This window comes from Pecten maximus, chromosome 5 (genome assembly GCF_902652985.1).
Source record: "Pecten maximus chromosome 5, xPecMax1.1, whole genome shotgun sequence".
Taxonomy (NCBI): Eukaryota; Metazoa; Mollusca; class Bivalvia; order Pectinida; family Pectinidae; genus Pecten; species Pecten maximus.
The window spans coordinates 4499654-4523865 of NC_047019.1; the positions used below are offsets into that span (position 1 = coordinate 4499654).

At 36.8% G+C, this 24212-nt stretch overlaps 2 protein-coding genes across 3 annotated transcripts in view; one reads left to right on the forward strand and one right to left on the reverse strand.

Annotated features, from left to right (window-relative positions):
- The first annotated feature begins 4972 nt into the window (after positions 1–4972).
- LOC117328534 (angiopoietin-4-like) lies at positions 4973–6982 on the forward strand. Its single transcript, XM_033886067.1, has one exon. The coding sequence runs from the start codon at positions 5019–5021 to the stop codon at positions 5931–5933; it is 915 nt and encodes a 304-aa protein (XP_033741958.1). The 5' UTR covers positions 4973–5018; the 3' UTR covers positions 5934–6982.
- Positions 6983–14638: 7656 nt separating this feature from the next.
- The window catches only part of LOC117326918 (sine oculis-binding protein homolog A-like), a 35643-nt gene continuing 26069 nt past the window's right edge, over positions 14639–24212 (reverse strand). For both annotated transcript variants that reach the window (XM_033883723.1, XM_033883725.1), the window contains exons 3-4: positions 19403–19483; positions 14639–16789 (exon numbers count right to left, since the gene is read on the reverse strand). In XM_033883723.1, the coding sequence (XP_033739614.1) occupies positions 14709–16789; positions 19403–19483 (2162 nt within the window). In that variant the 3' untranslated portion in view covers positions 14639–14708. The remainder of the gene's footprint in view (positions 16790–19402; positions 19484–24212) is intronic.

Here is a 24212-nt window from a genome sequence, read left to right on the forward strand (position 1 = left end):
GTATGTCTTTGCGGTAATTAGTGATACTTCGGGTCGAATTAAGAATTTTCAGGACTAACTACTCGATGAATTTTGGTTTATCTTGAGAGTAAAACTGCCGTTTTAATATAAAGATTATAAATTTTACTACTTAAAAAAAAACCCACTTTTTTCCAGTAAGTTTAATTTTGACGACCTAAACTTTATTCAATTGAAGGAATGCCCCTTTAAGTATACCCGTTTAAAATGCCAGCGAACAGGATTGTGATTATTTAGAGTGCGAGTATAACAACACCAATCGAAGTGGGTTAAAGACATATAGTTACAGCTCTTTGTCTTGTCTGTGCACTGGTCACGTTTTCTGTAAAGAAGACTCATTACTAGAATTACGGTAATTTAATATTTTACATACGATTGTTTGTATTGGACATGAGAGATGGACGAAAATAGATGTATTTGTTTTTACTCTATTTATTGATTCGAAGACAAAGACTGTTCTTCAATTAAGGGAGTTACCCAGGGTTTCCTAGGATGTCCGACAGGCATGGCTTGTCTCATATTTATTTTTTATAAAGAATAATCATTGTGTACGTAATGTTTCGTAGATATATTGGATGGGATATCGAATATATTTTGATCTCATACTTAATAGTCAATATTCCTGATAGAACATTTTATGTTTATCGTGTAAAGTTTGAATAGATTTCGATTTTATGTTAATATATTCTAATATATAAACCTGTATCTAAGTATGGTAGGCAGAACTGAATTTCATTTTCTTGTTTGTTTTGTTTTGTTAATTACATATCCTAAATCCAATATCTTATGTATGGTTTTATATATCTACACTCGATTATCTTGCCGGCGCCAGTTTCATCAATGTCTCTTATCTTAACAGAATTCCATAGGAAAGAATTACAGAAAAAAATACAGGAAATATCATGAAAATCCAATAACACTTTGAACAAAAATAAGTTAAGGAATTGCCACATTGATGAAACCGGACCTGGTCCTAAAACTGATCAATGATTGTGTTTTAATATAGATATTGAAATGACGCCTTAATTAAGGCTTATGAGCGATGATAAACACAATTATATTATAGTATTGATGTGTAACAACAAACAATTTAACGAAAGATTGATTTTGCGTTCGATAAAAAATGTTTAAAAATTCTTCCCGGAATAAATATGCACCGAATTGAATACAATGCAACAGAAATATGAACAAAAAAACCTCAACCTTTCTATTTTGCTGTGTATTTGCATTGATTTTACATATTATTTGACAGATGGGTTATTCACCCTCGGCCTTATTACGTCATGTTTCATGCGTTTTTGGGAATTACAATAAAGTTTTACATTCAGCGTTGAATAACAGACATGTGGAATGAAATACATTGTATATAATATATATTTTTCTATTAATGTATGTGCAGCTTCTGCAGAATAAAATGTTGTCCTTGTAACGGTCTGTACTATGTGATATTGCACACGGCGGTGTAAATTATTTTATTGAAATAAAATCATACGTTACTAAACTGATTGTCTTGTGTCTTCTCAAATCGGTCTGGCTTTTGTCTCATGGAAATTTGTGGTTCAACTTTCTCTTGTCCTCCAACTTGGAAAAAAAGACTCGTTCGCAAATCAACAAAATGGGACAAGACATACAATGTACGTTCGGGCCCGAAGTAGCGACCTCTCGTTCTTCGAGTTGACATTCTACCACAAGGCTAAAGAGTGATCCCTGCTAGCTTGAACTAGTACGGTATCTTATGTACACTCTTCGCTTTTACTCTGCTCCCTCCTTCGAAATTCTTCGCCATCGAAACCATCCACAATACAGGTTCTTTAGACTCCATGGCAACCCCTCAATCTCCCTTAGCTTACACTTAGAGTGTTCAACTGTAGCAAATCTGTAAATAAAATGAGAAATTAAGATCTAGCGACCCCTTGCTCTCTGAACGGATGGCTACACCTAGGCTAAATGTTGACCTATACTCTCCACTTTTCCCCGTGTATATGTACATGCTATAGCAGATTCGAGTTCATTATATGATTTGGCATTGAAGCTCAAATGTGAAAACATTATCTCCTAATTGAAATATATGCTCTCATTTTTAATGCTCCATCGGTTTCGAATGTTTGATGGAATGCATCTTTTTGCCTGTTACAATATTGGAAAATGATCTTTGATTAATTCAAAAAAGAGGTATACTGTAAACGTGGAAATTTAGGCGAGGGGGAAATTTACGCCAATTATGCTGAGCCCCTTTGATCGCGAAAATTTCCCCCACGCGTATTTGTTGGATACCAATTGGCGTAAGCTCCAACTACAAATGGGGGGATCGATCGCGAAAATTATCCCCACGCGTATAGTTTGCATATCGAAATCGCGAAATTACCCCCTCCGCGAAAATAACCACTTTTACAGTATATGGCATTGTAATGTAGATCTGGTGTCACTTCATTCGGACAGGTGGAGGATATTGAATCCGATATGAAATGTATTCGCTGCTGGGGAGTTTGAAACGTATCACGAATGCATGACGTCAGCGACACCCACATGTATCAAGCAAATTAACGGTATACGTATAAAACTTTGTATCTTTAAAGCGTTCAAGCAACCCTGGTTAGTGATGCATGCTAGTTGACTAATTCTATTTGATTTATTGATGTAGTTTGTTAGCACGCGGTGATTTTTGTATCCGTTTGAGAAATTGCATCTTCACTTGTTTTGGCCCCAATATCTTTATGTTTACATGACGTGGGTGTTACACTATTGCTTAGCTCGTCTAAAACTCAGTCGGCTCAAAGTGAATCCGTTAATCTATTTGGATTCAGCTTACTATAACAAAAGTTATTGTTTTATCCAAACTGATATGCTTTATCTGTGAAGGTTAATCGTCACAACTTACCAGACGTTTACAGAAAAAAACAACCTTTTGATTCATTCTGACACTACGAGTAATTTAAACTTAAGGGGACTCCCGTCAACCAATTACACCTTAGCTACTTTAGCATTAACTACGTCCCTTTTTGACGGTATTAAAGGTACATGTATTATTAAAAAACAAAGTCGAATTCTTCAGAAAAGTCTTAACGTAAGATATTTTCGTCGGAGCTATAAATAGATCTGTAAAGGCGGACGATGTTATTTTTGCCCAAATGTTTGCAGCATCTGGAGGTATCTCTATGTTATTTACGCTATCTCAGTCCAAGTGATTGTGAAACTGGAGGCATGAACGAGCACAAAATCCTACTAATGTAAAATCATGTGTTGTTAGTGTTCAGAATTGCATATACAAACGACATAACATCAATATTCGTACGAAACAGACAAAAAAAAAGCTTTTTCGGCATAGCCGTATAATTTCCATTTCGGCACTTTAACACTAGCCCTCCAACTCTGGGTTGCGAGTTCGAAACCTACGTTGGGCAGTTGCCGTAGGCCGGTGGTTTTTCTCCGGGTACTCCGGCTTTCCTCCACCTCCAAAATCTGGCACGTCCTTAAATGACACTGGCTGTTAATAGGACGTTAAACAAAAACAAACCAAACAAATCCAAATACATATATCATCATTAACAGTCAATAATTGTAATATATCATCCTGCACACTACTGCCATCATCTTTTAACAATTAGCATCATCCTCCTCATCCAGTGTGAAACATCATGTCCATCATGTAGCACAACAATAGCACTTTTACAGCAGTTTTACATTATAACCACCAGCATTAAAACTATGCCGTTTATCTTTTTTAAAGATATTTCTTGTTTATATTTGGTCATTTTATTACGACAATAAACTTCTCTTTAGTGAAGTCTCTCATCACTTTGGACTTTTAGTTCTTCATACATTTTTGTACATCGTTATCTAAAGCCTCTAAAAAAGGTAAATTCTGCAACATGGTTAGCCATTTTAAAGGCCAACATTTTTCTGAAGCGCAATAAATTTCCTGCATACCGTAATAAAGTAATCTAAACCAAGGTTGTAGATTGTTAATTCAAGTAACTATTCTTTTATCAGAAATTGTTGCCCGGAGATATATACTTATCAAAAGTTATTAATTTAAATACATAGAGAAATCAACAGAATATGTACCAAATATAAGCAGTTAATCGTACATGTTCTCACTTTCATATAAATATTGTTACAGTACTTATGCTAAATCGTGTTTGTTTCAATGACGTCGCCAGGGATCGAGTCCGTGACCCCTAGGCTTACGCTCCGCATTTTGAGTAAAAGAGAAGTTTTCTCTAGCCGAGCAGTACACTGCAGTTAGTATTTTTCAAGGTTACGATAAACAAGAAATATCTTTAAAAAAGATAAACGGCATAGTTTTAATGCTGGTAGTAATAATGTAAAATTCTTGGTGAAATAAATCAACGAACTAAGGCGTTTCAGCACGGATAACAAAATTATATCAATTTGAATCATTTTTGGTGATAATACGACTGCATTTGAATCAGGAATATAATTTTATTAATGTGTCATTTGAAAAGATACATCCACTTTTTCAGCTTGCGTTTAATCTTAATTTTGTTTCGCTTTTTAACTGCATATCTGCATTTTGCCTTTACCGCTACATTGACCAATCACATTCTTCATCTTGACCAGTAACGCCACCTGTCGCGTCATATCCGGGACCAAAAGAATATTATACGGCTATGCCGAAAAAGATCTACGAGCTTTTCCACTAGTCTATTCTTGTATGTAATATACCAGTGAGGGAAAACTAAAACAATCATTTACTCTTGTAGTCTGTAAGTCTGTAAGTCTGAAGAAATATGTAGCTAGCGAGATATCGACATCTTCTAATCCTCCTAGCATGCTACTAATTAGATTTTATCGTGCTTCATAATTTATTCATATGGACTATGTGATCTCCATCAAGCAGTCACTCTTCAAAATCAGTAAGTTCCACTGCCACAACTAAGTTCAACTATGCAGACGTGAGGAATTCTGTGATTTTTGTTTTGTACAGAAGAGATACCGTGACTATCATCCTTCATAGACATTTTCGCCGCCTTAGTACAATGCAGCTTCTTATGTCTACAGCTCTTGTCCTCCCCCTACTGACCTACCTTGTCTGTGGAGGTAAATCGTCACACTTTACCAGACGTTTACAGAAAAACCAGGAGACTTATCCAGACAGTACCACAAACAGCCTGTTAATTCCTAATGTAACATCAATGCCTAAATGTGCAGTCCTCTGTCACAGGACCGACTGTGAGGCGTTTGATTTTGATTCTGACCGATCGACATGTAGATTTCTTTCCTACAACAGCCAGCCTGGCAAATCGTTCTTTATCAATACTGATATTGAATCTTGTCATAGTCTGCCAGCAGGAAATCCTTCCGGTGTTTACAATATTAAGATCAGTCAACAGTTAAAGAAAAGAGTATTCTGTGAAATGGAATCTGCCGGTGGAGGATGGACTGTCCTACAAAACCGATTTGACGGGAGCCAGAACTTTAATTTGAAATGGGACGACTACAAAAACGGTTTTGGGACACCACACGGGGAATACTGGATTGGAAACGAGAATATACACTTGTTGACCTCCTCACAACCGTATACACTTCGTATAGAGTTAGGTCAGGTATCTGGCCAACAAGGATATGCCGAATATGAGATTTTCACTGTTTCCTCTGAGAAAGATTTCTACCGTTTGCAGATATCTGGATTTAGCGGAAATATTCACAACTCTTTAAAATACCATAGCAACTACAATTTTTCTACACCTGACAGTGATAATGATACTCGCTCAACGGTGAACTGTGCATCTTATTTCAGAGGTGGTTGGTGGTTTAGATCTTGCTATTTAGTTTTTCTGAATGGTGTGTATAGAGCAGATGGATCCAGGTCCTTTTCTATAAACTGGAGATATTTCCCTACGAGGAATAGGATAGGTCTGAAGTCTTCTAGGATGTTGATACGTCCTGTGTGAGTTCAAAGTACGGTGATGCCCCAGTGTAAGTACAGAGTACGGTGATGCCCCAGTGTAAGTACAGAGTATGGTGATGCCCCAGTATAAGTACAGAGTATGGTGATGCCCCAGTATAAGTACAGAGTATGGTGGTGCCCCAGTGTAAGTATAGAGTATGGTGATGCCCCATTGTAAGTACAGAGTATGGTGATGCCCCAGTGTAAGTATAGAGTATGGTGATGCCCCAGTGTAAGTACAGAGTACGGTGATGCCCCAGTGTAAGTACAGAGTATGGTGATGCCCCAGTGTAAGTTCAGAGTATGGTGATGCCCCAGTGTAAGTACAGAGTATGGTGATGCCCTAGTGTAAGTACAGAGTATGGTGATGCCCTGTTGTAAGCTTAGAATATTGGAATGCATCTAGTATCAGTAGAGTATGATGTTACGATTAGCCTGAGTATATAGTATCAAAAATACGTCCAAAATGAGTACAGAAAATGGATGTATGACATTTGTGAGTATAGGTTATGTTATACGGTCAAATTAATTGAAGTTGGAATAATTTTATATGGACCTGTAGTAAAATAAAATTATCTTTTCTTTGATAGACAGGATATTGGATGAGACAGTTAAAGTGTTCTTGTCTCGATGCATCTTTAGAATAGTAGTTGTCGTGTTTACATAGAGGTAATGGAGAAATCAACTACAATGTCTAATAAAATTAAATAAATGAATAAATAAATAATAAAAATGTGACCATTAAGGCAATTGCGAATGTTCATATTATCACTGATATTCTTTTGATCACCCTTCCATTTTCTTTAAAAAAAACAAACTGTATTAGTTTAAAAAAAAATTCAATTCTTTTCATTAAATTATTATTCTTAAATGTGTAAGAAAGGTTTCCATTCGTAGTGTGGTCTGGTTCAATACCAGTCATATTGGATATTCTATTCAAGCTATTCCAACACCAGACAGTACATGTTGATAAAAAGAGTTACTGCCCTTTGGCGAGCCTGTGTAAGGAATAGTGACCTTTTCATTTAAGCATTGATGTCATTTTTTTTAGTTTCATCGGGGTATGAAACAAATTTTGTTTGCAAACTTCTGTAAGAATCCGCTACTTACAGAAGTTTGCAAACAAAATTTGTTTCATACCCCGATGAAACCAAAAAATAATTGACATCAACGCTTATAATTAATTTTTTTAAATGATTTTCTAATTTAAAACATGTTTTATATACAATTTTACTGGTTTTAAATGGGATTATTTTTCTCAAATCAATACGCAACGTCAATTGTCGTATTGTGACGTCACATTTTTTGCACCATTCTCGGAATTTCTTTCATAGAAGAATGATAGGAATTTTTTGACCAATCACATTTGAGTATTTACCATGAAAACACAGAAAAATTAATTATAGCGTAATGAACGACTACTCTACTTTTCTTCTACATGAAAACTTTCAATATCCTGGAATTTTCAGCAGAACTTTTCCTGCTACAAACAAAAGCTTCAGACGTTTAATGGCAATATCTGTCACCGACACATGCTTTAATTGAGCGTGTTTGAATAATGTTTGTGACATCATAATCTGTCGGCTGACTTGCAAAAGCTGCTGCTAGAATAGATCGATAAAAAAAATGGTTATGAACGATGAAAACGCATAAGATTTACAAATCATCTATATTTACACTTGTCAAGCTTGACACTATTCAACAATACTAGATGTATGTGTTACCATTCCTGCAAGGAAATATTGACCTTTGAACTTGTGTATGGAAATGTTACAGTACAGAAACTACTGATATTAAATAGAAATCATAAAATCGCGAAACGTTTGTGTAATTTATTGTTATTTCACACGTAAATACAGAGCTATTTGTCACCGCGTAAGAGAGTTCAAACTTGAAGTGAAGAGTCATCATTGGCTGTTCCAACTGTTGTAATTCCTCCCACCAGTAACCAACTTTCAAGGGATTGCGATGTCATTGAAAATGAGGATTGATTTATATATAAAATATTATACAAAGTTGCGTAAGTGGTAATATAACAATTAAATTTTACTTTAATGGAGCAGATTCTGTAAAGAAATAAATGAAAAAATATACCCCCCCCCCCCCCCCCCCCAAAAAAGAACAACAACAATCAAATGTTGGTTTTGTAATGTTCTATACTATATGATGCTGCAAAATATATGGATCTGTTTATGTAAATAAAAGATTGTGTTTCTTATGGACTGTCATGTTTCTATCGTTGTTGTTTAATCTTCTCTTGTCGTCCAGGTTCGGAGATAAACAAAACTTACTGAACAGGAAGGTATGTGAAAGCAATTTTTTTTTTTTTTTTTTTTTTTTACTATTGTTCGGTTTTGAGCTAAGCATAAATTACCCGCTGGAGACAAAGACTGTATAATGTACCGTCGCCTTCTTATGGTCGATGGAATGCATTTTGGCTGCTTACCTAGGAACACAATATATATTTGGATTCAAATATCTATGTAATGTGGATAGTTTGTGGATATTATATCACTTCCTTCTGACCGTGGGACGATATTTGAAGAAAAGTTATACGCTTGTCGGGATCTGGAAAAATGAAAAAAAGCCAAAGTCAGGATTTACTGCTAGCTCGAATTCATCAGGGACTTTTGGTTTGGTTTGGTTTGGTTTGGTTTATTACTGTTTAACGTCCTATCAACATCTAAGGTCGTTTAATGACGGTCCCCATTGCGTGCGACATGCATGTGGTGAGTGCGTATGTGTGTTTTGGGAGGAGCAGTATGTTTGTGTTAAGTCTCCTTGTGATATTCTGGAAATTTTGCCGATTTATAGTGCTATCTCACTGAAGCATACTGCCGAAGACACCCAGGAGGACACCCCACCCGGTCACATCATACTGACAACAGGCGAACCAGTCGTCCCACTCCCAAAATGCTGAGCGCTAAGCAGGAGTAGCAACTACCTTTTTTAAACAGACACCAATGTATATCCAATACCAAGTTAAATTACGTTTATAAGGACGAAACCTTAGCAAGCTGTCTTTAAATCGTTCAAGCAGTGCGAGTAAGTGATGCATGGTAGTTATCTAATTGTATATCATTTAAGGAATGAATATAGTTATGTTGAGGTGTACGAAGCAGTTCATAATAAATTTGTCTCAAGACCTACATGTATTGAGGTTTATACCCCCATACACCTCAATATAACTTTGTTCAATCCTTATATTTATATAATTTTTTTTAAGTATCTTTGTATGATATTTTGTCCTTGACAAATAGGGACTTGTGTAATGGAATTTATTTCATATAAATATGATCACTTTTAAAAAGGAATTTAAAAAATATAGTCCAAGCTTGACAAATGTATTCCTACGCCGGACTTGATATTGTTCATTGGAAAATGACTTGAGTTAACTGTGGTATGTTCATTGAGTCTGAATTAAGTGGAAATATAAATATTTATAAATGAAGTCAGTAAGAATGCGGGGAGATTTAACCACGCATGAAAATTCAACCTCCCTGTGATCGTCACACCATCCGTACAAGTACATGTAACCGGCGGTGTCATCGTTAAGCAAATCACAAACTTGATTGCCGCGAACTTAAATGATGCAATTTATTACAACAGTATTACTTGTTTTGTACCAACTCAATTACTTTACTTGCGAAGGTAAATCGTCACATTTACCAAACGCTTACAGACAAACCAGGAGGCTGATCCAGACAGTACCACCAACAGCCTGTTAATTCCTAACGTGACACCAATGCCAAAATGTGCAGTCCTCTGTCACAGGGCCGACTGTAAGGCGTTTGACTTTGATTTGGGTTGTTTTTGTTTAACGTCGTATTAACAGTCAGGGTCATTTAAGGATGTGGCAGGTTTTGGAGGTGGAGGAAAGCCGGAGTAAAACTACAGTACCTGGCAACTGCCCCACGTAGATTTCGAACTCGCAACCCAGAGGTGGAGGGCTAGTGATAAAGTGTCGGGACACCTTAACCACTCGGCCACCGCGACCCCAGTTTGACTTTGATACAGACCAATCTACATGTATATTCCTTTCATGAACATTAGATAAAATTAATGTCACATTGAGGTATTGTGTAAATATAGATGACGCTTAATTAATTTGAAAGCAAACCTGTCTTGTGGAAATCTATAGCACTAAATATAATAGACGGAGTCTCAGCCCTGTTTTGACTTCTTATAAAATAAATTCACTGTTGAATTGATTTATTGATTTACGAAAAATAGCTTATGAATAATTTGATACTTATGGTACTTAAAGCAACCTAAATGTTAAGGATTATCTCCCTTTGTTCATTTTTGAACACAATATAAAATAATACATTTAAAGGAAATTGGCATTAATAAAATAATCAAAGTAAATATTTATTGATATACCAATTCCGCAAATTTTGTCATAATTGCAATACGTAGTATCATAGTTGATTAAATATAATGTAATTGTACTAACAATTTTTATTCTTTAAATTTATGTTATTTTACTAATTTTACTTCATTTAAACTACTTCTGTTTTATTAAATGGTTCACTATGAGATGAAATCAGAATTGATCTGTATACATAAGTGAAACCAACTTGAACCTAAAACACTGGTGACATATTTAACATTTTACTTAGCAGCATTTATTATTGAATAGGCTCCGTTAAGTAACAGAAAATTAAACGAATCAATTATATACTTGATTTAGCGTGCTCAAATGTTAGCATGAATCTAGTTGAAACGGTCCAGCTCAATGGAGATCAGCGCATCGACAATGCTTGCCATATCAAACAATGTGGATAAACTACCATTAGAGCACAATCAAAATTTAGTGAAATAATTCCATCTCTAAAATGAAATTACCGCTAAAATATGTATACTTTCAGTATTTGGGTACGTCGCCTGTAGTGATGTTTATGCATGCCTTGATAATTTGTGATGTACCGTCTGATCGTTTGGCGACAATTATACAGAAATCCGAATGTATAATTTTTATTTGTGTAAAAATATTTCCCGCCTATTTATGCATAGACGCGTGTATAGCACATACAATATTTTTGTCATGATGTCAGATATTTATACACAGAGAGTGAAATGTTTGTTTGTTTGCTGGGTTTATCGCCCCTTGAAAAGACAGGGTCATTTTGACGAGGGGGCCTCCTTGTAGTAGTTGGTGACTACCTCAATGAATAACACACGGGAGGCCCGTCGAGTGCCACCTAGAGCTATCAGGATAACGTGTCTTGTGCCAAGCCACAGCCAGGACAGCACATACCGGCCCGTTTCGTAGCTTCCCGAGAAACACAAACCGACACGGGTAGGGAGCGTCGAGAACTGTACATGACAACAGTTTTGTTTACGTTTGCATTGGTAACCAAAAAGAGATGAAACATAGCATTAAAATATTTATTTCTTCAGACAATAACACTTTCTGTATAGACATTCGAAACACCTTAAGGAAACCGTTCATGCATACAAAACTGTGATAAGTAAATTAATGGACCACACACCCGTATCTATATAACCAAGTACGTACTTACATGTACAAGTACTGTAAGTTGTCACGAAACAACAATCAGCTGTGATCAATAGGGCGTACCGATGTCGTCTCCAAAAACATGACCAAATTAGACAATAGCCGCATACAAGCGGATACAATTTTGACAAATCTTGCCTATATATAGAAAGAAAAGTTGACAAAAAATTCCTGGGTTTGATCTAGATTTGTATGGTGGAAGTCGTCGATGAAGCAAAAAATCCCTTCCGGGGATCACCTGGTTCTATTCTCCATATACTTCTTCAAGAGTTTCCATGTTCATTTATGTTGTTTTTTTTCATATTCTACATTTAATTGATTTTAAATTAGATTCCTAAGAATGTTGCTCTTCTCTGTTGTTTCATTAAGGCAAGTCCCAAGTACCGACGTATTGTGTAGTCAGCAGTAATCACGATAGACAAGTTTGATTGGATTCAATGTTATTTACTAAACCATGCTTGCATCCGCCTTTCTAAAAAATGGTGATATCAAATCATTGCTATGATTAAATAATCACACTGTGCTCTCCAGATAGGACAAATTAAATAACTTTATTGGAAAATCCCAGAAACACTTTCAACAAATTCTGATAAACGGCATCAAACAGCACTTCCATCTCGTCTGTCCAGTAAATATCGGTTCAACGAGGTTTAGCTGGAAAAAACAACGCTCTAGCATATAACCAAGACCTTGTCAATGGCTTTGTGTCAATTGAAAAAGGAAAAAGGTAATAAGACCAGATGTTCCGGGAGGACAAGCGTCCTGTGCTTCATCGACGACACCAGCAATACAAATCTAGGTCAAATCTGGGTTTAATTGAATTTTAAAACTATTGTGAAATTACCATTTCCATTTTAATATATCTACTGTCTCGCATTGCGTTTCCGAATAACGTGATTTCCGTACAACATATCGACAAAAAAAAAAAAATAATAAAAAAAATAAAAAAAAAAATAAAAAAAATAAACAGTGGGTTTCGAGATATGCTGCTTGATAAATATTATCGGTAAGTTGTTACAATTTGAATATGATTATGTTTGATAATACGTTGATGATATTTACTTGATCGATGAGTCTGATATCTACATGAACGACACATTTTGTTTTCTTTAGCCCTAAACAATTAGCAACGAACAAAAAAGTAAACGAAGAAATTATATCAACAAAAGTTTATTATGCAAATAAATTCAACATTTGCAACAGAACTATAGGTTTAATACCGACGAGTTAGCATAAGCTCTATATGTACAAATACTATTGCTGTAATAAATATAAATGTGCGATGTCGTCACTGAACCACGACACCTTAATACATGTACATACTGCAAAACATTTCATCATGTCGAGCAGTTATTTTCGCGGTTGCGTGTACAAGTTAGATTTTGTTTTCCTTTCAAAAGCTAATTAATATCCTGACTGTATCAGTCAAATAACTTCGTTGCCCGTCTTCGGGAGGAAAACGAGTATTTTTATTTCATTTTTGGCGAGAATTTATATCCCATCGATTTGTTTTGAGAACAGTTTTTCGAATGATTATTTTCGGATGAACTAGGGCTCAAACAATAGTGCTCCTACATTAACATAACACAAGCCTTCTCATATAACAAGCAGACGAAAACAATACTGATGATGTCATCATAAACACAATCATACTTTGAGCATCGTCGAGATATTTCTACAAATTATTAATCAACAATTATCTCAACGAAAGCTCGGTCGTTATGACGTCATACAAATAGACTCATATTTGATTCAATCTGTATACTTAAAACGATTGCAATGATTCATTAGTAAAATGATAAATCTTCGACATCAAAAAACAAAGACACTAATAACCTGGATACACTGGATTACCTGCCTTGGTTTCTTTTCTCTCCGCTAGGTTGGGCTCGTGAGTATTTTAGAAGCCATGGTGAGAGGAGAGTAAAAAAAACCACTACGGCAAATATTCCAGCGTAGCGGCTTGGATAATGTTTTGTATAAACAGCCATGACAGTAAGGATAGACTTGAATTTATATTGTGAACTGTAAGATGAAAAGGCGTAGCAATTCAATCACCAGCTAACAATTTAATATATAATAAACAAAAACGTGATAGCCCGGATGTTCGGACTTAGTGGAAGTGTTTTTTTCCCTTATCATGGAAAACAGATCTGGTTTGGCAATTTGTGTTCAAATATTTAAATACGTTTAATTTTGATTATAAGTATTCTGGAGCAGCGATGGCCGAGTGGTTAAGGTGTCCCGAGACTTTATCACAAGCTCTCCATCTCTTTGTCGCGAGTTCGAAATCTACTTGGGGCAGTTGCTAGCTGTTAGTTAACACAATTAACCAATAAACCAATCATTACAATGAAAAAAAAAAGAAAAAAAAAAGCCTAAAACATAATGATTTCAAAACAGATACAATCATACTGAATTTCTGATAAAAATTACATATAGTTAATTCCGGTATTTTGTTTTATTTTTTAATAAAACAAAATACCGGAATTTGTTTTTTCTGTAACATAAGGGTGGGTTAGAAATTACCTCCCCAGGTAATTTACAGTAAAATCATACCATTGTTATAAAAAACATCCCTAGGATATAACAATAGACCACATAAAAACACAACAAAATAAATTAAATTATCAATATATCAGCACTTTGTTAACGAAGAATAAGCATAATTAATTACAAAAGTCATATTCGTAGTATCAATTTAAACGAATCTATGTAAGAATCTCTGAAAATTAAAGAAGAATTATCCCATGTTTTTCCCCTTTTTTCTTAAAATTTATTTTGAGAGAAAATGATTTATAATGTGTCTCAAAATTCCACCAAATGATTGACAACCATTCCACGAGAAAACCTAGGCATGCTACAACGATTATATTCAACAAAAATATTACACATAAAGGATTTCCGATATCGAAGATGGAGTTATTTCCCTTGTGCCATAATAGATGTATGACAGTTCCGCGGTATCCGTGTTTAACAGTGATCGATAAATCTGTTTATGACGAAAATTCCGCATTACGTGTTCAACACACAGGAAATGGTAAATACTTTAAAACCTTAATTCATGGTTGAATGCGTTGATCACATGTGAAAGCACATTTCTGACATCGAACATTTTATGATGCATTCGAAAAAAAAAATCTGTCACATGAAGCGCATTTACCAATACCGGCATACAAATGTATATAAAAATTAACTTTCCAAAAAAAAAAAAAAGGAAACTATTACATTGCACATGACCATGCCTTCTAAACGTCACTACTTTGTGCGTATTCTTGCACGAAGACAACGCCGTCTGGCGGCTTCCATCACGTCACGTGGTACCGACCTAACGTAGCTCCTCCTTTCAGGAGAAGGACTTCTAGGCCGATTCGGAGTACACGGAGCATCAAGGATAAGTCCCCGTCGGTTTGAATATTTGTGTTCCGCTGGTGGAAGTGGAAGCTGTGCGTTCAATGGCGGTTCGCTTCGCGGTGTAATGATATGAATCCTAGGAATTTTCAAACCTAGTTCACCGTTAGAAATGTCTCGTTCCTCGCCATCCTGAGAAATGTCAGATTCGTTAGTTTCTCTATTCTCCTTGCCCGGAGACATTTTATACCTTGTCAGGGAGCTGTCCATAGATAAATCTATGACACCATCATAGGAGTCCGGCGAGGTATTCACCTCGGACCTAGGCCTCTTACTTAGATCTAATGATCCATCGAGCCGAGGGGTCAAAGGTCGCTTCCGTGTGGATAAGTCATGCGCTGATGAATGAATGTCTGATAAATCTGGACAAGACGTGACACTGCTTGCCCTCTCTGAATATGAAACACAATGAAGTGACGTTTTTTCAGGTTTCTTTAAAATTTCGGAATCGCTAGAATCGCTAAACTCTGTCTTTATTCTGTGGTTCCGTTGAGGATCGATAAGATGCTTATCAGATTGTATGCGCTGAGGGACAGATTCTTCCTTTTCTTTTTTCTTTTCTTCCTGCTTCTTGTTATATACCTCCATGATTTGTTCCATCTTGAGTGGTAGCGGTAAAGGCACCGGGAAAGGAACTGGCAGAGGGAACGGTATGGGCATGATCATCGTCACTGGAGGCATACCGCCGAGGTATTGCGATCCAGGTCTATACCCCGGTCCAACTAAATTCGGATCATACCCTAGCACTGATTGGGGGTTTCCGTTGTTTGGTATTCCTGGCAATAAAGGCGTAATACCAGAGACTTTTTGTGGGCACTTCGCACTACCGGTTGATGTTGAAGTACCACCTTGCTTCGCTGAAGGTAGATTCGTGTTTGGAGTTGTCGACGGTGACGAAGAATCTGGAGATAGTGTTGGCCTGGTTGGCGTTGGTGTAGACATCCGACTATTAGGGGGCCGGAATTCCCCTTCCGTGTTGGGAATTTGTCCTCCAGGTATAAGTCCAGGGACTTGAGGCATATACCCACCGTAAAACCAGGGAGGAATATGACCCATCGGAGGCATCCCAGGTCCGAAAGCACCCCACAAATGCGGTGGAATCAGAGGCATCGAAGGGTAGCCAGCCGGATTTGCAAACATGGGATTAGGCTGTGCCGACGATGTAGCCGCTGGGGAAGGATCTGTTGATGCAAGTTGTGGACTTGCGAGACAAGTTGAGTCCTTTGAGGACGACCGGCGGTGTCGTTCGCGTACAAGCCGATCCATCACACTGCGAGATCTGTCTATCTCACCGTGAGAATGAGATTTGTGAGAGTCACTCCTCCATTCCGTTTTACTCGAATGCTTCCTTATCTTTTCTCTGTCCTCACGGTGACTGTCTCTATGAATATGTCCCGTTTTTTCTTTGTGACCTTGACCTTCACGGTGATTTTCTCTGTGATTCCCTCTATTGCTGTTTGTTTCTTTTTGGCTATCTCTATGAGATGTCGCCTCTGAAGGCTTACTTTCACTTTTTTCGTCTGCCGACGTCGAATCTTTCAACCATAAATCCGGTGTTATTAGAATCTGTCTGTCTGGACTTTTAGAAGAAGACACATTCTCATTTTGAGTTTGAATTTGTTGTAAATGTTCCTGTGTTTCCTTACAAAATATTTTCATTTTATATTGATTTAAACACTTTGCACTACAAAACTGAAGTTGTTGTTCGCCATCTTGAAAGTCCACATAGTTCACTGTGTGACGGACATGTTTGCACCAATCACAAACTCTGTTCTTTTTGAAAGATGCACGCCGACACTGAGTAAAACACACCTCGCTACAAAAGGCTTTCGTTGTTGTCGAGGTCTTCAAAGTGAAAAGCTTGATTCCGGGTTTCTGACACCAGGCACACGTTATATAGCCACTCGGCAAAGTCCCGTCCGGAGCACCTGTGAAATAAGAAAAAAAGTCGGTTAAAATGATGATGATAGCAATAACCATGCTATTAATTATTGATCAACACTGCCTATGTCCGAAATATGAAGAGATCACTCAGCATACACGAACCATTGTGATGAAGTTACCTCGTCTGCAGATGAGGGAGAGGAGCGATTTTTTGTTCGATTACTTGGGGCGACCACTCTGCTTTGTGCTAAACTTTGTACTGACCTCAGTTACCACTGTAGTTTAGTAACTGCATCAGCGGGCGGGGGAGGGGGGGGGGGGGGGGGGGGGGGGGGGGGGGGATTTCAGATAACGTAAAGTACATTCATATACAACCACTCGGACAAGGACAATGAGTATAAATTGATTATACTACCTACGTGTGACGTCACTAAACCAGTCACCGCTGTGCGGTGTTGAACTTCATCCATAAAAAGGTATTCAAATGCACATTGTATAGAATTCCATCAGTAATTCTCTGACGTGCTATCATATTTTATGTTGTTCACTAACTGAGAGCATGCTTGAAATATGAGTCTATTTCATATTGAATTTAATAGCGTTTTAAAGGATTATGTTTCTGTACACAAATATCAATCATTGCCACTATCAACAACAGACTGGCTCTCCCTGAGAAAATATATAGCATGTACTGAAATTATAATTCTCATATTGTTATAACAAATGATTTTAAAATAGGAATTACTCATTTAACTGTTAGTGTTGAGAGTATTTCTAACATATCTAAGCTTTATAAATACTAGTTATGCTTCAAAAAAGTTTCATATAACCCTAAATCCATTTGATTAGCAAATATTTGCAATTTGAGATAATCAAGGATTGGTTTAATACAGATTGATCAAGGTAGTCATTGCCATGGCGCAAGGTTTTATCAACCAACCTCCCGTATATATATATACGACCCTGTCTTATTGGGTATTTGTTTTTTGTTCATGAACTAAAATTAATACCTTTGTATAAAGTCACAAAAATATCATATTTTGTAAAAAGAGTACAAACTGTTATTTACTCGAAAGGCAGTACAACAGTGAACTATTATGGAATGTGAAACCAATACGTATTATGTGCTGTTTTGGCCCGGAGGGATCTTGGAACAATAACCAAGGTATTTGATTACCGATCTCGGGAAAATCTAATAGGCAGTTTGATAGCATAGGCAAGCAGAAATGCCACTGTAAACCGACAGCCCTGTAGATGTATACGTACGCGTCTGGAAGCTTAGGACAGCCAGGCTGGAGACAATGGTTAAACAATACAAGGCCTATCGGTTCCATTTAATTGTAGTATGAAACTTCTTCCCCTTTTTCATGTTCTGAATACCTAGGGGATATCATTATCGCGTGTGGTTCGATCCCTGTCACCCAATACCCGGTAGTGTAAAGGGACAGATGCACGCTCTTTCTCTCTAAAAGACCCGATCAGGACACCCAACACCAAGTATCGATCGGGTGGATTCGAAATTGCTTGATTTGATTTAAATCGGGTGCCTTTTGAAGGATTAGCTTGCAGGGATACTATATCAACAGACCATCAGACGTAACTATGGACCTACGTCCGTTGAAGAGGAGTGACATTTCGTATTTCGTGATTTCTCTGTAATTAGACGGGTGCTGCTGTATATCACGACAGTTAATGCACAGGAAACGTTACTGTAGATCGCTATTATTTACAGCACGCTCACCTGCTGATTTTTGAAAACATTCTTCTTTTGCGACTCAAATTAAAATCAATCAATACAAAGACATTTTTTTCCCCAAATCACATTGTCTGCTTGTACTCAAATTACATTCAGTTATATTACATTTCACACACTTCTATAGTTACCCATTTGCATAAACAGATTCGAATTACCAATTGAATTTTGATCAATGCGAAAATTGTATATACAAAATAATTTCTGCCTATCCACGTTTCATTGCTTTCACAGTACGTCCTATTCATGTATATATGTGTTGTAGTCAGTCTTATGCACGTGCAATATACAAAATCAAATCATCAACAGCATTTTATGTATTTGAATTCGAATTATATGCATGTTAAAGAAATATTTACTGTGCTATACTTAATTTCATCGCGTGCTCCATAAACAAGATTAATTTTCATTGGTTGTTTCAACTTCCTTATAGGTATGACGTCATAATAAGGATGATTCGCGTATCCGGAAACGTAGAGATAATATGTTTATTATATGTCATTTTACACTAATCTAAAGCTCTCTCAGCCTAGTGATAATTGTTGAAATAGTATCACCACAAACAAAAATTTACCGTCGTTTTATATAGAAGATGGATGGATTGATGGATGGATAGATAGATAGATAGATAGTTTATGAGTACGCTACGCTTTTTAGTTGTTGTCACAGCAGTGAGATTCTGGAAAATGAATCTCGTCATTGCAACACACGAAATGGTTGAGCCCCCCCCCCCCCCCCCCCCCCCCCCCCTTTCAGTTAAAAACAAAAACATGGGTTATGAGATTCTGTACTTGACTGTAACCCATAATCGTTGGATATATTTCCTACGCTCAACACTAGCAGATGAGTCTGGTCCGTATGTCCCAAGCTGCATGAAGTGTTCGTTCAAGTATCGACTACGTACCTGTAAGACCATGCTTCTTCGTCAGGGCAGAAACCAGATTTCGGTGCTGAGCAGCTAAACTTGACTCGCTGTTACTCCTACCTGTAACGACAAAATAATAAACAACACTAGAGATTGGAAAATGTATTTCAGTTAATTACAAAACATTTAAAGTAATTGACGAATGTGTGACAGTTATGGGTCGTAGCTGACGGTCATACCAGGACAAGTTGACAAATATAATTATAGTGACACGAAAATATTTTTAGAAACATTCTATTCGTAAAATTACCCGGAAAAAACACGGTAAGTACACACAATTATGTGTCATAAACAACTCCATAATTATCCATATGTGTCTAATATAGACACCGTTTGTTACAGCTCAAATAACAAGTCAAGGTACAGAAATCTCATACTTAATTTAAACTTCTACCACTTACCGACATATCAACCGGCTAAAATAAATCGCTTAAAACAAAAATACTGGAGCATGAAATTAAAACTGTGCCTAAGCAGCAATGAGGACTTGCAGACTGGACTGTTTAGATTGTAGTGAGATGTCGAGCGGTTGACCCAGGCACCTGTAATGGTGGCGGATAACTATCTGATTGTTAAGATCGATAATTTAGAGGTGACATGCCCTTCTGTTATTGCAAAGACCAATAGCCACACGATACCCGTTATCTCTTAAGGAAGTAAACAGTTCACATGTAGCGCAGGCGATCTTAGTACACCTTCAATACCCAGTCAATATGTTAAAGATAATAGACGGATAAAAAAAACTTACAAAACAAAGCACTAGTACTTCACAGTTTGGATAGTATTTGTGTAACAGCTGGAAAAACAGGAAGACATAGAACCAAAGCTTGAAAACCAGAGCAAAGTGCGTCAGTTCTAAATCATGATCACAAGGGAAAAGAATTGAGCTCACACGAGCACAAATAAAATCCAGGTATCACAGCTTGAACTCATGTCAACCATGTATCGTTGACTGAAAATGAAATAAAGATTATAACTTTTAGCCGATAAAAAAAATAAAATAAAATACAAAAAAAAACAAAAAACACGATAATATAACCTTAAGCCACTAGCCTAGCCAGAAACCGGACGTACTACCGGGCGTTCCTCATTTCATCCATAATATGCTGTAGACACTCATATGATATTGTATATATCTTTCTAATTCTGTTAACGTGTTCGTTTTACAAATAATTGAGCTCTTACATTCAGGTTTATCATAACCTGAACTTTGTTTTCCAGAACAATGGATTCCTTAAACTTGTCTTTTTAGCATGACTATTAAATGGTTCTGTCGTGTTCATGTTGTAATTCCTATATGTTGTCGTTGGTGTAGCTGACAATCGGATATAAACATTCGAACACCCGTGTGATTATGTCGGTATTATCCACTTTGTCATTTCGAAATCTCATTCTTTGAAAAAGAAAAGTATGGCATGAATTCACTGACTGTGAAATATATATGTTTAAATTGCACTGTCTACGTTACCTGGGTTATAAGAAGTGCTGTCAAGATTTTTATCAATTCAAGTTCCCCAATGATCATAATAGTGAATAAATAGTTGCATTGAAATATAAAAAAAACTTTGTTGATATAAATTAATGTAAGTTTTAAAACCACCAATATTGACCACCAAAGTTGACGAAAAGTTTATATACCTACTTTCTAACTGTTTTTTTATGGACCTCACCTGAGATTTATCCCTCTTAAAAGAGCTTGAAAGACTCTGACACTTATTCACGATACTACTGTTTTGTAAACTTATACCCGCCTTATGTAAACTTTTTTGGGGTCTTGACTTTCATTTGAGAATGCTATCAGCTTGGTGACGAAGTTTACAGCACATATTCATGACTCATAGAAAGGTTTCGTCTCTTTGCCTTTAAATCCCTGACTGGTATGTAAGCCAAGTTATATCCAACCGATAGCTCTTTGTTAACGATGGGATTCTTTTGTGAAGCGAAGGTTTCAATTCAAAAGGAAAGAGCTATCAAATTTAGCGTCTAATTCACACCTGTCCTTCAGTCTAATTGATAGTCTAGAGTCCAGGTGAGCTCAGAAAAACGTTACAAGAGGTGTACATTACAAATTAGTCTCCGATTCTAACGTTAATCGGGGGGACTGATATCCCTCTCGGGTAAATTTTATAATTACCAACTAATTCTAGCTACCTCTCAATTGACGCTGCCTGACATACAGGAACTGTGTGAACGCAAGTGCTAAAAATGAAGACACATTGGTGTAATCATCTCCTCTTCCATTCGAGGGCTGGGGCATCGTGATAATACGGAATGGGTAATTAGAACGAAACGAAATCCTTGCAGAGTCTAGACATGTACTCAAATTACTCCAAATAAACTTGGAAAAGACTCGTATTTCTGCTTTCTAACCAAAGAAAGCTATAAATTACTCTCCGGGACGACAATTCTACTCGGTCGCTCAGCACCTCACCCGTTAGATGATCTTCTGTTCCTTGGATAAAATTCCTCCTCTTATCTCCTTTCCTATAAGACTGGATGGTATGTAGGTATTCCGATAGCTCTGAGTGGCTGGTAGGTCTTATTAAGCTTTCACTATTGTAATTACGATGGAAAACAATAGCATAGTGTCATGGAAATGAGGCAATACGTAAAGAAACGTCGTCGTTCTTATGTTTCAAACTTAATTAACACGACAAACTTTCGCATATACGAGGAAGCTGCTGACAATTGGTAATTATCAACCAGGGTGGTTAATATATGGATTGGTAAACTCATTTACGAGAGTAAAGATCAAAACAGGGAAATTACTAATCTGCAAATGACAAGTTGTCGAAGTAAACTCGCGAAAGAAAATTCTTTTACAATTATAGCCTTTTGATAAGGTCGGTGCTTTGTTTTATTAACCAAAAAAGATTAACCGAGGACGAAATCAGAGGTTGTTATTTTTACAGGTCAATAAAATCCCTTGGCACTATTTTAGCCAATCAAAGAGTGTGAAATTTTATAATAAAACGTAATATGAAATATCCATATATCTTGCACAATTTAATTAAAAAGTGTACACTAGTATTATAGCATATTGACGTAAACGTCTTATTCATCACCTAAACCTGTGACTAGTGTATCCCTATGATATTATCTAAATAAGTCATGTAATCTCTGTGTGACTCTAGGACACAATGACTGAAGAAGAAAACACAATCTGCTACCTCAGCCATATCTGTATTGCATACATTTAAATCATCTTCGGTGTAATATTGAATTTCAAATATGATGATACGGGAAATGATCACTCAACATGCAAATGAGCCTTGTCACCATGGAAACGCTATTGTTACGTCATATATAACTGTGTTTCCCCTTAATCATTTGCTATATAGAGAAGACTAATTGAAAATCCATTTGAAAGCATATGTCTCGAGTAATATAATATGTATATAGAGTCTACAATTCTGATCTATGTCGTATGATATCATCATATCAAATTCGTTTATCGATGGAAAGAGCATTCGATCCACAATAATATATCCTGATACACATTCAATCTCTCGTGGTGCTAAGGAAAGGACATCAGATTTTTGACATCAGAATACACACTTTACATGGTGCTAATCACGGGACATCAGGCTTGGGGCATAACAATACCCTATTAAAATGGTGCTACTAACTGGATATCAGGCTTAAAACATAATACCCTATTTACATGGTTCCAATCAAGGTACATTAGGCTTAGTCATAACAATACCCTATTTACATGATGCTAATGAAGGGACATCAGGCTTAGGTCACCACAACACCCGATTTTCATTATCATTACGCTAATCAAGGGAGAACAGACATGGGTCATTACAATGCCCGATTTACATGGTGTTAACCATATCATTGGTAACTTGGTTTGGTTTGTTTTGTTTAACGTCCTATTAACAGCCAGGGTCATTTAAGGACGTGCCAGGTTTTAGAGGTGGAGGAAAGCCGGAGTACCCGGAGAAAAACCACTGGCCAACGGTCAGTAACTGGCAACTGCCCCACGTAGGTTTCGAACTCGCAACCCAGAGGTGGAGGGCTGGTGATAAAGTGTCGGGACACCTTAACCACTCGGCCACCGCGGCCCCTCACCCCTCATTGGTAACACCTCTGTAGCCGGTTACTATGACCTTAAATGAAGCAGAAAGCAAGCTTTGCTCACAATTGTACCTTCAAAGGGAATTAACCAAGACAATGAGAAAAAGGTTATGATCACCGCTGTATCTAGAACACCCTGTGCTATCGTTTACCATTTAATGCTGCTATGTTGGGCAAGATTTATGGATTAATGTGTGTCTAGAGAGTCGTCCTGGTGTTTTTGTCGACATACCAAGAGGGATTCATACGTGCCAGGTCTTGTGCATGTAAATGTGAAGATATTCTACCCAACTACACCAAATAGGCGTCAGTTCGCATGGACGACTAAAAAGATGGGACTTTAACAGACATATAAACGTTTACGTAAAACAAACCAACGTCTATCTAGCAAATTCTGATATCGAGTATCAGTTTCATGTCATAGGATTGATTTCAATCTAACATTGTTCGTCCTTATAAAAGACGCATTGAAGGATTACAGTAACACACAGTTCATCCAAATGTTCTATTCATATTTGTTACAACACGCTGAAACATTATGTTTTTCAAAATGATAGGAGGGGTTTTAACATTGAGACTTTTGATTCAGACGTCAAACCTCAGATAAAACAATGGGGTAACAGTCGATATCGTGATTCTATACGGATATTTATGTTTCTGAAAATCTTCAGCCAATATTATTTATGTGTTAATGCTCGATGTCTAA